Source organism: Diplotaxodon limnothrissa, linkage group LG4, assembly GCF_057381915.1.
Source record: "Diplotaxodon limnothrissa isolate DT_005_m linkage group LG4, D_limnothrissa_male_GT1.1, whole genome shotgun sequence".
Classification (NCBI taxonomy): Eukaryota; Metazoa; Chordata; class Actinopteri; order Cichliformes; family Cichlidae; genus Diplotaxodon; species Diplotaxodon limnothrissa.
The window spans coordinates 29,825,366-29,838,534 of NC_140599.1; the positions used below are offsets into that span (position 1 = coordinate 29,825,366).

Below are 13,169 nucleotides of genomic sequence, written 5' to 3' on the forward strand. Positions count from 1 at the left end.
GGTATCATTTATGTCATTGGGTTAAAAACAACATATGTAAAAGTCTTAAAAGGGCTTGGGAAAAAGATCTGGATTGTTCCTTCGATGAGGGAACATGGGATTCAATTGTTTCTGAAAATGGGTTCTACATTAGGGAAGCTAGAGGCAAATGTATTCAATATAAAATTCTCAATAGGTACTATTATACACCAACGAGACTTTGTAAAATGGGAATCAGTAAAGACGACCTGTGCTGGAAGTGCCAAGAAGGAAAAGGTACGTTAGTACATGCTTTATGGGAATGTCCACTGGTCTCCCCAATATGGGAAAATGTTTTAAAATATATGGAGGGTTGGGTGAAACTTAAAATTACATAGATCACCAAGACTGTGCCTATTGGGGGACAGAGGTGAGGTGCCAAAGTTAGACAAAGCAGGATTTAGAGTGTTAAACACTGGGATTGTGACGTGTGTTCGTCTCATTTTAACACTTTGGAAAGACCCTCGGACTCCAACCCTAAAAAAGTGGAAGGAGAAAATGACTGAAAATGCCGCATGTGAGAAAATGCTGGGAAGACTGAGCAGTAAGACAGAGACTCTAACAGAACAATGGGACAGTTTTTTGGTTTATATGGGCCTACAACATGAAGACAATGTGAGATACAGTATGAATTAAGACTTAACTGTGTGTGCAACAGTTTATCTATTTATTTATTTATTTATTTATTTTATATATTTATTTATTTTTCTTCGCTGAGTGTGTTTTTTTGTTGTTTTGGGTTGTTATGTTATGGTTTTCTTAATTGTTCAAAATAATAATAATAAAAAACTTTAATTATTAAAAAAAAGAAAACAAGGATGATGTGCAGACCTGGAATAATTACAGAGGGACAAAAGTGATGAGCCATACCATGAAGATATAGGAAAGAGTTGTTGAAGCTAGGTTGAGGACAGAGGTGATGATCAGCGAACAGCAGTATGATTTCATGCCAAGAAAGAGCACTGCAGATGAGATGTTTGTTTTGAGACTGCTGATGAAGAGTAGAGAAGGTCAGAACGCCTTGCTCTGTGTGGGTGGGACTACATCGGATATTAGCTCTGAGCTCTTTCTTGTTTGCATTGGTGTTGGACAGAATGACAGATGAGGTCAGGCAGGAGTCTCTATGAACTATGATGACAATGAAAGTAGGTAAAAGGTGGAAGAAAACCTGGAAAGGTGAAGATATGCTGAATTAAACTCAATAGAAGCAGAAAGGGGGCATATATCCTACTAACCTGTAACAATTGTGATACTTGCTTCTAATAAAAGATATATGAAACATAAACTCAATAGAAGCATAGCAGAAAATGTGTGTGAATGAGACCGAGACAGGTGTAATAGTAAACATGGAAGGAAATTGCAGGCCAGGTGAGTTGAAGCAGGTGGAGACAAGCACCAGGGGTGATTTTTCACAAAAGGATAGCAACAAGAGTGAAAGAAAAGATTTACAAGGCGGTAGTGATGTATGGTTTGAAGATGGTGACACTGACAAAAAGAACCATTCAGCCATTAGTGAAACACTTCCCATTAACATAACAATCCAAAGTAGTAAACAGTGCAGTGGGGGTGTTTAACATAGATATATAAGAAACAAACGTCATTGTTCACAACAATAAAAAATTAGACATATCTATTGATATTATCCCGAATTTCTAAATTAGTTTTTATGGAAGCAATGACAGTGTGTAAGCAGGGAGGTTCCTGTACGTGTGCGTGCTTGTCGTCTTTTGACGCGAACGCGCGCGTAGCTGTCAGTAGGAAATACAGGCTGTTCGTGTCTGCCGAGCCCCTGCGGCTGTGCCTGGACATCTGATCACAGAAAGTCGGCCTATTACAAAATGAAAATTATCACTTACAGACTCGCTTGACTTTGGTGAGAATGCGTCGAACAAGTGCGCATGTGTAACCGCGGTACCGAGGCATCCCGCTAGCTAGCACGGCTAACAGAAACAGAACACTATCGGGGCTAATGCTAATAGTTAAATAAGCTAACTTAGCTAGCTGTTAACTTAGCTAGCTAGCTCACGGATTGCGGGACGTTTGTTCTCCCAGCTCATCTCCCCGTTCAGCGGTTCCTGCCCCTGTGTCGCCTTTTCGTGTTCTCATTAATTGGATAAGGTTACGGAACCGGAGCTGTGGCGGGGGGACGAGACGACAGGAACCCCCTGGCTGGCTATCCAGGCGGACCGATCACAGTGACACGCCGGTGTGGGTGAGTTGAAGAGTGGAGTTGAAGTTATAGTTGATAGGGGGGCAGCGGGGTGGACAAGGCCTGTGGACGTTGCTCAGCTGGGGCCTGGCAGGGAGGCAGGGTGGGTGTTAACTATTAGCTGCTCGTAAAATGTTGCCTTAGCGCGCTGAATCGGGAAGTCGAGTCGCTTGTAGCAAGGCCTCTTGAGAGGACATAACAACAAAGTGACTGTGACTATTGTGGTGGTGTTATTAGCTGCTAGCTCGTAACACATAGCTGTCTGGAGAAGCCACCACAAACATGAACCTGCTCCATCAGCAAAAAAGCTGGATCACCATGGTTGTCCGTCCGCTTTGTTGAGTACCAGTGCACTCGTGCATGTAATGAGGAAATTGCATTTTCTGGGACACTGGCTTAATCATCGATTAAGTACATTTCTGATGTATTTGCTAAGAGTTTTCATTTTTGTGTGTTTTTTGCCGTGAGCCTTTGTGTGACTACAAATAAGAAGTTCCTGAATTATGTAGACACACCACTATCACTTCACTGTACAATATAGGCTTTCGTGGCAAAAGAGGAAATGTAGCTTCGTGTATCTATTGGTGTTAGGTTTATGTTGATAGCACACTTGATGTTATGAGGGAAATCTGGGATGGGCTGTGAATCTTTTTATAGTGAATGTATTATATTAGTTTAAAAATAATATTAATTAAAAATTTTGACTCATTCTTAAACTGCTTCTGTTTTAAGAAGAGTTGCAAAGGAATTGTTAGAAGTCTGTTTTCATACACTTTCACACCCATGTTTTATTTTATTATTGACCCGTTGCTGTTAAGATTTGTGTCTTTATCCCTCTGTAGAAGCATTATTTGTGTAGCTGTGAGTTTAATATTATTACAATTAAAATTCAACTGCTTGTCTTTCTTTTCTTTTTCTAAAGGAGAGAGTGGAACCATGGCTGAGCTTTCCACCTTATCCCCATCCCCACCTGCTTTGGGTGATCCTCATGCAGCTCCATCTATCCCTCCGTCATCACCAGGGCTTCCTCCACCTAACAGCACTGCTACAGAGTCTCCCAGGGAGGTGTCCATACCCAAGTCTTCCCTTTTTAATGACAAAGCTTTGAGTGGAAAAACTTCTGCAGTACTGGCAGGGGGGTCCCCCTTGATTCCCCGCCGATCCTCAAATCCTCCCGACCTCACAGCTGAGGCTTCCCTTCTATCATCGGTACAGGAGCCTGCTCCAGGGAATGAAGAATCAGCAGGAAAGCCACCAGCTCCAAGCGAAGTGGCACAGGCGTCCCCCTCTCCTGATCTAAATCCTGGTCCTAACCTATACCCTAACCTGCAAGTCACCTGTAACCCAAATCCTGTTGTAGAAGAAGCTCAACTTAAAGTGGGACAACCCCAGACGACTGCAGGTCCCAATCCCGCACCTGCTCCTCCAGTCTTATCATCATCATCAGCAGCAGCAGCTGAAGGAGAAAAACCTCAGCCGCTCCAAGAAGCACAAAATGCTCCAAACGAGCCTCCACCTTTGTACCCAAAGCCTGGTACTCCCAATGAAGCCAGGATGGGAGAACTGCCTGCTACTCCTACCAGAGCTGAACCCCACAGCCCACCACTCCCCCTGATCCAAGAGCCACCGTTGTCCTTCGCTCTACCCAAACCCCGGCCGGCACCAGACACCCTCAGTTACCTTGAGTCAGCCAGTCTGATGTCTGGAACTTTGGAGTCTCTGTCTGGACTGGGAGAAGATGGCAGCTCCGTGGGGTCAGATTCAGAGATTAATGGCCTAACTGTCAGACGCACTGACAAGTATGGCTTCCTAGGTGGGAATCAGTACAGTGAAGGGGGGTAAGTACACATTAACCAGTCACACACACTCCCAGCTACTGTACAAAAGCATGTGCTGTGCCGCTGTGTAATATTAATATTTTAAACAAAGCATAGCAAAAATCTGCTTTTTCATGCTTAGCTTCACTGCAGGTGGATCACTATTTGTAATATGAGACACTATTAAATCATGACCACAGAATTGGTTTACTCAGAAAAGTGTAACTCTTGCTTGACTGTTTTCCTATGGCCACTTTACACCATCTGACTCACAGAGATCCATCCCAGCCTCCCTTTCCTGCCTTCCTCTTCTTCTATGCTACTCTAAACATATCTGTCTGTCCTTTATCTCCCCTTGGTCTGACTCAGATAGTGCTGAGAGCGCTTTTGTGACTCATTATGTACTGACTCTGTCTGTGTTGTATTTCCCATCGCACCCATCTGCTCTCTTCCTCCCCTTTTTTTGTCAGATTTGCTTTTACTTTTCTGGCAAGCTAATTGCTCTTCCTCTGTTGAATAATTAAAGTCTTATTGATTTGCCCTGGGTGTCAGTGCCAGTCAATTCCTGCCATTGTTCGTGATTTTCTGTGAGTTAGCAAAATGTTCTGCAAATTGAGGCAAGCCATTCGTGTCGTTAGATTCAAGTGCTCAAAGTGTAGTTTTTAGTGGTATCAAAAGAACAAAGAACTTCCTCATTCTGTCAGCATAAAGTCATTTTATATTACTCACTATTGCAGTGAAAAGGAAGTTCGAATTGAAGTTGCACGACAGCGGGAGATGAAATGGATTGACATGTTCTGCCACTGGGATAAGTGGGTCAAACATCGCTTCCAGAAGGTACACACACAGCAGCCTTTCAGTATGTGATGGTAAAAGTGAGAACAGAACTGCTAAAAAATTAAATAACAGAACAATCAAGTCGCACATCTGATCTTTATTAATGAAACATTCAAGTTGAAAATCATTATTTATAACGTCACTGCTGCCAGTAAAAACTAGAATCACACACACAGAACCCCCCCCCCCCCCCCCCCCAAAAAAAGAACATATAGTATGAATTAATGATGGGTAAACATTATGTCAGAGCCGATGGCCTAAATGTCTGCCTTACAGGTGAAGCTGCGCTGTAGGAAGGGGATTCCATCCTCTCTCAGAGCAAGAGCCTGGCAGCTGCTGTCCAACAGTGAGGAGCTTCTAAGAGACAACCCTGGGAAATTTGAGGTATCATAGTTGTCATGTCATTTTTAGCACTAATGAACTAGTTTTCATTTATTCAATGTAGAAAGTGGAATAAATACAAATTATTTGATCTCTGTTATTCAACTTAATTCTCTTTCAATTTAAGACAATTGCAGCTGGTTTGAAAACATTTTGGGAGATATCTTTAGTATTGACTAAGTGGCTTGTAGTGGGGCTGAGAAGGCCACTTGCAGCTCCAGGAGTGCTAAAGGGGCGCAGGCGCAGGCCTAGTGAGCAATAAGCCTCTTATCAGGACCAGTAATCCTGCCTGTTGATGCCCTGCCCCTCTGAGAGGGTCTGGCCTTGACTAGGCGGTGTCCAGCCATTTACTAACTTATTGTTCCTCTTATCTATGAAAGAATTTCTTTGCCAGCTTTTTTATTTTTAGTTAATAATTAAACGTCCTGTATAATCCACTTTTATGGCTAAAAAATAATTTCCAGAGAATTTATTGATAACTTTTTTGTTTGTTTGTTTGTTTTCTCTTTCGCTACAGGAGCTGGAGAGAGAGCAGGGAGAGGCTAAATGGTTGGACATTATAGAGAAGGATCTCCACAGGCAGTTCCCCTTTCATGAGATGTTTGCTGCTCGCGGTGGCCATGGGTAAAACAATAAACACAAACACAGTCTATTTTATACCAGAGGAAACATGGCATGCAGGATTGATTAAAAAAGGAACACCATGCACTCTGCACTACTTGGAAATGATTTGATCTTTGTAGCTGCGTATCAGGGCAGGGTCACAGTAGGATGTTACTATATCTGTCGGTAAACATTAAGGCTGTGCCATATAATAATATCCTGAATAAAACACAGAATCACAATAGCTCATTGAAAAAGGACTAATAAAAGCTGCTGGCTGTGGGTCTGCAATCAGCAATAAAACATAATTTTTTTTTTTTTTTTTTTTTTTTTTTGAGGCTTTATCAAAAACTTTTGTTATTGTTTTTTAGGGAAAATTGGCTTCCACAATAAAACAAATTGGATTCGATTAAAGGCAGAATCAAAGATAGCAGTAATAGTGATATCAGACATTCAAAGATGAAATGAAAAAAAAAAGGGTAACGTGACAAAACAAAGCCAATGAACAAAACAAATGTGTACTTTAAAAAGATGTTTGAAGTAATCCTTGTATAGAATAATTAATATTCTTTCATTTTCTTTCAAGTTTATTGAAAGAAATTATTTATTATTATTTATGTAATTTTTTTTTTTGAATAGCTCATGAACTGGAGGTAACACCCAAGTTCCCCTCGTAAGCCACTGAATAATTGTCATGCTTGTTCTTGCAGGCAACAGGATCTGTACCGAATCCTCAAGGCCTACACCATCTACCGGCCCGATGAGGGTTACTGCCAGGCCCAAGCGCCGGTGGCTGCAGTACTGCTCATGCACATGCCTGCAGAGGTGAGGGGTGGAATGGTTAGGGTACTGTTTCTCATTAGGTTTTGAGTGTTAGTTTCACAATGATGACTTCAGAAGCGTGATTTCTTGAGAAAGTCTCATAAATATATGAACAATGACTTGTGGTGAAAGTCTGTTTTTACTACAAAAGAACTAAAATAAATGCAGGTACGTTAAATACCGTCCAGTTTACTTTTGTCCTCCATATCTAAACATGTATCATTTGAAGCAGTGTTTTAAATCCGGTGTGCAGCGTTTGTTTTCACATAAGAGAAAAAAAGGAAACTGGATGAATTGACGCATTGGATGATGAGTTAATCTTACAACCTTTAGCTATGTGTGTGGTCAGACTTTCTTAGAAATCAGGGATGTTTTGTTTTAGCCTTGGTCTTTCTATTTATCCCTCCTCTGCTGACACGTTAATAAAGAGAGGGCGCGTGACAAAAGAGAGTAGGCAGAGCGAGAAAACAAAACGCATCTGAAACGTGACTTTATTTGGTTGCTATTTCACTGGAAAGTCTTCTTAATTAAAAATAGGAGACCGAAGAAGCCTAAAATGCTTATTGCACCGCCCCTAACCCATATTACAAGGTGACATCATTTCTTTCTGTGACCTCACTTCTGTCCGCGATGGAAACAGCGTGGGCTGATGTTTTTACAGTATTGTGACCACGCCTGCTTAAATGTTACTGTCGCAGTGTGAAATCTAAGTTTGCTCATTTCTTTAAATAAACAGGTGAGCGCGAACTGTGTTATGTAAGGCTTGTTTTCTCACGTCAGTACCTCATAGCAAACTGCACCTTTATCTCTTTGTCACAATTAGACTTGTAGATTCTTTTTCAGATAATGCTTTCTTATGAAACCAACATCTATTTAAAGCTGGGCAAGCTGATTTTTGTTTGTTTGTTTGTTTGTTTGACATAAAAAGATGTATTCAGGAAATGATTGATGTTGTTCAGTCGAGTTTTGCTCTTTGTTTTAGTGGTTAATGCTTTAATATTAAACACACTTGCTTAGCAAACACATGTAGCAGCAGAGGGCATAATAATGCACATATCTGCTTTAAACGCACTCGGATTATACTCAATTGTGGTTACAACACTGATGAGAAGTTCTACTTTTTATATTGTTTCTTAGTATTTTGCAATCTACTTGTAGTGTAGTGTCCACATAGTCCTCTCCCACACTATAATAAGTCAGAATATATTTGTTTTTCAATCTACAATTTATTGTTTGCTGTGCAAGCCTTTAACTTTTCTTTCTCTTTCACAGCAAGCGTTTTGGTGCCTCGTCCAAATATGTGAGAAATATCTTCCTGGCTACTACAGTGCAGGGCTGGTGAGTGAATAAACATGTATTGCTAGTCTGTTACACAGTTATCTCAGTTTTAATAATTTTGTTTTATTTATTTTTTTCCTTTAGGAAGCGATTCAACTTGATGGCGAAATCTTTTTCTCTGTGCTGCGTCGCACGTGTCCAATGGCGTATCGTCATCTTAAGAAGTTCAAGATTGATCCCATTCTCTACATGACGGAGTGGTTCATGTGTATCTTCTCACGCACTTTACCATGGTCCTGTGTCCTGCGTGTATGGGACATGTTCTTCTGTGAAGGTACCGTTAATATCTACAGGTTTCATAGCCAGTTGGCAGCGCTTTTGTCTGTTTAGTGAATTTGATCCATGTACCTCTGTTTAGAAATTACTTGCAAATGTGCATGAAACAGTCTGACCTTAAATATCCAATCCGATTTTATTTATAAAGCGCTTTAAAATATTAAATAAGTTAAGAACAATAGAATAAAATAAAACGGCAAAAAAATAAAACCCAAATGCATCAAATTAAATTTAAAATGTAAATAGCAGGTACTTTACGACCAGCAACCTGATTTGATTAAATGCAGGAGCTGTAAGAATGCAGCATTTTACTGTTTTGTTTTTTTGTTAAATAATTTTTATTTTAATCCTGTGGAAAAAGAGAAAAAGGGTGTTTTTTCCATCTCTGTATTTTCGCTATTGGATTCTGCTGTAGTAGTTTTTCATGATCCACCATTCAAAGTAACCCACGTTTATCTGGCGCTGGGGCTTTTGCAGTCATAGTGTTCATCCTCTTCAAGCTATTGTAGCTCCCCTTTCTCCTCCCTTTAAAGCTGCTCTATTCAAAAATGCTCGAAACGTGGCGGTGTGGCTGCAACCACAGATGCCCCGCCCTCTTCTGTGGTCGCAGCCAGAGCGGTGTGCCTGAGATGACCATATTAGGAATATCAGCCCTCATTTACATCGTACGCAACCAAGAATAGAAAATGTCTGTGTCCTCAACTGTATCGGTGTTTATGACTTGTGAAAATAAGAAAATGCATAATTATCCCCTTTAACAGAACTTTGAGAACTGCTTTTTTTTTCTAGATCTAGTTTTTCTAGATTGAAAGAAACCTAACTTAAGTGTCTGTGTGTAGGAGTGAAGATAGTCTTCCGTGTCGGCCTGGTGCTGCTGAAACAGATGCTTGGTTCTGTGGATAAACTTCGGGAACTTCAGGGCATGTATGAGACCATGGAGCGTCTAAGAAACATCTCACCCGACACTATCAGAGAGGACATATTGGTACAGGAGGTCAGTGCTTATGGAGGCCGTGTACATAAAGCTTGTTTCTGTTTTTACTCAGAGACACGAGTTATTAGTCATTTTATCCTGTTGTGGCTCATCTTGTTATCCTCACTTCCTCTGTCTGTCTCTACTTTGTCTGATGTTTTGTTGTCCAGATCGTCGCTCTCCCAGTGACTGAGGCACTCATAGAGAGAGAGTGCAACATTCAGGTGAGGAAGTGGAGGGAGTCCAGAGGGGAACTTATGCACCAGCCGGGACGCCGCCTTCACGGTACAAGAGCTATCTTTGAGTACAAACGCAGAGCTGCTTCCATCAGCTCTGGTGGAAGCTTCTCTTTCCTAGGAAGCTCGATCCCACCACCAGGACCCCTCAGGGCCTCTTCCAGTTTGCTGTCACTCCCTGGCTTCCGCAAATCTAAGGCTCCTTTCCACTCCCACGCCAAGAAGGGCTCCTTCTCAGGGCCGTCAGGATTTGAGGGCTTTCCACCTCCGTCACCACCCGCAGTAACATCGAGCTCGAACCGAGGGCCCAGCCAGAAACCACCTATGCCCCCAGGGGCAGGTCATAAGGCAGCACCGCAGAGCCCCTTAGTATCAAAGGTGGCTAGTTCATCTCATGGTCCTGCTCCAGCCTCAGAGAGCACATCAGCACAGGGCGAGCCTGCTTCTTCGGCCCCAATGCAAAGCACACCACAACCCCCCACTACTCTGGCCCCCTCTCCTAAGATCGTCTCGGAGCAAATTACTCCCACTATCCCGTCTCCTACTGCAAACAACACCCCTCTGCCCCCATTACCAGATTCAAAAAAAGAAACTGCACCTCCATCAGCCGATGCCGCAAATGTGGAGGAAGAAGGAAAGAAGAAGAAGAAAAGCAAAGAGGACAAGAAGAAGGAGAAAGAAGACGAGAAGAAAAAACAGAAGGAAAAAAAGGAAAAAGAAAAGGCTGAAAAAGAGAGGCTCAAAAAAGAGAAAGAGAAGCTAGAAAAAGAGAAGAAGAAAGGGGGCAAGAAAAAAGACAAAGGAGGAGGAGGAGGGGATGCAGAGGACAAAAATGGAGCTGCAGCAGCGAAAGAGTCGGCCTAATTTTCCACCTCCTCATTCCAGGATAACAAAAAAAGGGAGGCTGAACAAACAAAACAACACAAAAAAGAGGTCAGGGGAACAAAAGATCCCCAAAAACAGTGACTAATATAAAAATGGGATGGCTTCCTATATAATGCATCATTTCAAGGATTTAAAGTAGTGTAAGGACTATGTTGGAGAAAACTGGATCATGGTTTCAACAGCACTTTTTGCCTCTTGTGAGATGGGACAAAATTTCCTTTTTTTCTTTCTTTTTTTCCCCAACTGGAGCATGGACTGTGAAACTTTTTTTTAATTATTATATATATAAAGGATTGCAGTCACTTTCTGTTTTAGTTTTTTAAATTCTTTTTTTTTCCTCTTCTTTTTTTAATTATTTTAATTAAACGGATGGCAGTGGTGTGAGGGGAAAATCATCTCAAACGCTTGCAGAAGTTGTTACGGTGCCATAGAAAATGTAAATAAAAGGTCTACCTACGATACATAGGATCGTGTTAACACTCCAAATGCCCCGTCACGTCTCATCTGATGAAAAGGGTTATTTGGGGGAGGGGAGAAAACGGAAATAAATCATTTAAAGTCTCAAACGCAGGCACTGAAGACAGAAATGCTAGTAGTATTGTTGAGGATGTATTTATTGTCACGTTTAATGTTGTCTGTGCCTTAGTAGTGTAGTGAAATGTGTCAATGTGCTTTGTGTGGCCTCCCTTTTTTGTTTTAAGTCAAACTACCATTGAACCCCTTCTGTGTTTTCAAACTTTTACTAGATTAGATTAAAAAAAACAACAAAAACAAAAGAGGGGGAAGTAGAGGAAAAACCATACCTTGTAGTCTGTTAGTGACGGCAGTGTTTTAATGGGTCACTCTTTTTTTTTTTTGTGTGTGTTTTGGATAAGCAGGTAATGTTTTTATTTCAGGTTTTAGGGGGTTTTTTTGTTGTTTTTTTCAAAGGTTAAAAAAAGGAGGTACAACATTATCAGTAAATTGCTTGTGTGCTAACATGCAAGCAGTATCTGTGCACAACTCCTGCAGACCAAATATCCTTCTGTGAGTTTAGTATTATTTCAGTTTCATTGAACAAAATAGTGTGCACAGGTATGGGGTCCTTAACTCATTAGAATGTGATTTCAATTATCGTAAGAGAATGAAGAATTTTTCTTGTTTTTTTGTTTGTTTGATTTGGGTTTTTTTGCACTTGTCATTTTGTCACAAAGCACCACTGAAGGTGACCACTCCTTTAGTGCGGTGACATGGAGAACAAGCGTCTCAGCAGGCTGGTTTCAGCCTTGTGGACCTATAGGAAGCCACTTGACTGGAGGTGCCAGGTGTGCCAATGTAGCATTAACCTCTGATCTTTGACCTTTTGGGCTCTGATGTATTTATGTAAAAAGTGGTTAATTTAATCAAATATAGTATATTATGAATTATTATTATTATTTTGGATCTGAGTATTTTTCTATCTAAGTGAGAGACACCTGGTTGACTGGAATAGAGGCTGACTACACAGCGTAGTTGCAGAGGAACTGTTCAAAGTCTTTTATTTTTATTTCATTTCTTGTTTTCTTTTTTGTTTTCTTTTTGCACATTAAGTCTTCAGCTTCAGCAAACTCAATGCATGTCTTTTGGTTTACTTTCACTGTTGGTTTGGTCAGCTTAGGTTCACGAGTCTCCAGTTTACTGAAGTGCAGTATTAACAGACTTGAGTGTGGGGGGAAAATGAGCCTTAGATTGAGAGAACAACCTTTAGAACGATTGACTTTGGCAGAATATTTAGGAACTGAAGGTCTTTGTACTGTGTCATATACTAAAAAGTGGTTTTTAATTGAACATCTTAAGTACTTCTGTCTCACCAAGTTGTGTTGTAACATTCATAATGACTTATGGACTAACTCCCTAATGTATTTACACTCAATGTTCTGTACTGTAACATATTTATGCATACATTAAGTGGCGCTGAACCCTGTCAGTATATGATGAATAGTGCCAGGTAGTTAGTGTAAACCATTTGATGGCAAGAAAAACAAACATTGATGCTCTTTAGCTGTACTGTTTGGTAGTTGATGATTAGAGGGACTTTCGTGTACTTGTAGCCAACATGTCCTCCATATTCATCGTTTTCCCACTTGTTTCAGGTCTTCACAGGGCTGTCATTTATATATGAATATGAATATCACACACACACACTCTTTCCCTCTTCTGTTTCGACGGCAGCGCATTATAGGCACAGATTAAGTGTAGTGTTTAGTGTGGATAATCTGAACACATCTATGCAAACTTTGCTTCATCATGACTGTTGGCGTGTGTCTATGTGGTGACAGCAGCACTGATTTTACCTCGTGCTGATCTGAGTGGTGCCGTCAGGGGGTGGGGGAAAGGATTTTGTGCTTCACCACATGTTTTTTTTTTTTTTTTTTTTTTTTTTTTTCCTTTAACACTTTCAGGCCCGCGGATTATGGTATTTATGAGCAATATGTCCTCGCAGCTCACATCTGGATGATGGTGTCGTTTGTCTTTGTTCAGGGAGCTGGAGGTGACGTGATGATCAAATGAATCTGACACTAGCTGCTCTTTGCTCTGCTCTGCAATAGTGACAAAGCCTATTTGTATCAAGTCCTTTGTGCATTTCTCCATTGACCCTGAAGCTGTAATTCTTAAGTACATTTCATTGGGAATAACTCAACTGATGCAAACATTTCAAAAAAGGAAAATGTCTCAGCTGTGTGGGTTTTTTTTTTTTCTTTCCTATGCCGTTACGTCTTTAGTGTCTTTAAGTTTACATGTCACTCTCTTCTCTG

General features: G+C 40.9%; 1 protein-coding gene across 1 annotated transcript; it reads left to right on the forward strand.

The window, feature by feature from the left end:
- Positions 1–1,778: 1,778 nt before the first annotated feature.
- On the forward strand, positions 1,779–13,054 carry tbc1d10b (TBC1 domain family, member 10b). The gene is made up of 10 exons (XM_085351824.1): positions 1,779–2,230; positions 3,150–4,065; positions 4,782–4,881; positions 5,158–5,265; positions 5,780–5,886; positions 6,576–6,690; positions 7,960–8,025; positions 8,110–8,299; positions 9,141–9,295; positions 9,445–13,054. Exons 2-10 carry the CDS (start codon positions 3,164–3,166, stop codon positions 10,372–10,374), a joined length of 2,673 nt encoding a protein of 890 aa, XP_085207950.1. The 5' UTR covers positions 1,779–2,230; positions 3,150–3,163; the 3' UTR covers positions 10,375–13,054.
- The last annotated feature ends 115 nt before the right edge of the window (positions 13,055–13,169 follow it).

Bases quoted from the DNA above. Each gene is read 5' to 3' on its own strand.
- tbc1d10b (XM_085351824.1), top strand. From the start codon at position 3,164: ATGGCTGAGCTTTCCACCTTATCCCCATCCCCACCTGCTTTGGGTGAT. The intron at 4,066-4,781 runs GTAAGTACACAT...TCACTATTGCAG, and splicing joins AATCAGTACAGTGAAGGGGG to TGAAAAGGAAGTTCGAATTG. The intron at 5,266-5,779 runs GTATCATAGTTG...CTTTCGCTACAG, and splicing joins ACAACCCTGGGAAATTTGAG to GAGCTGGAGAGAGAGCAGGG.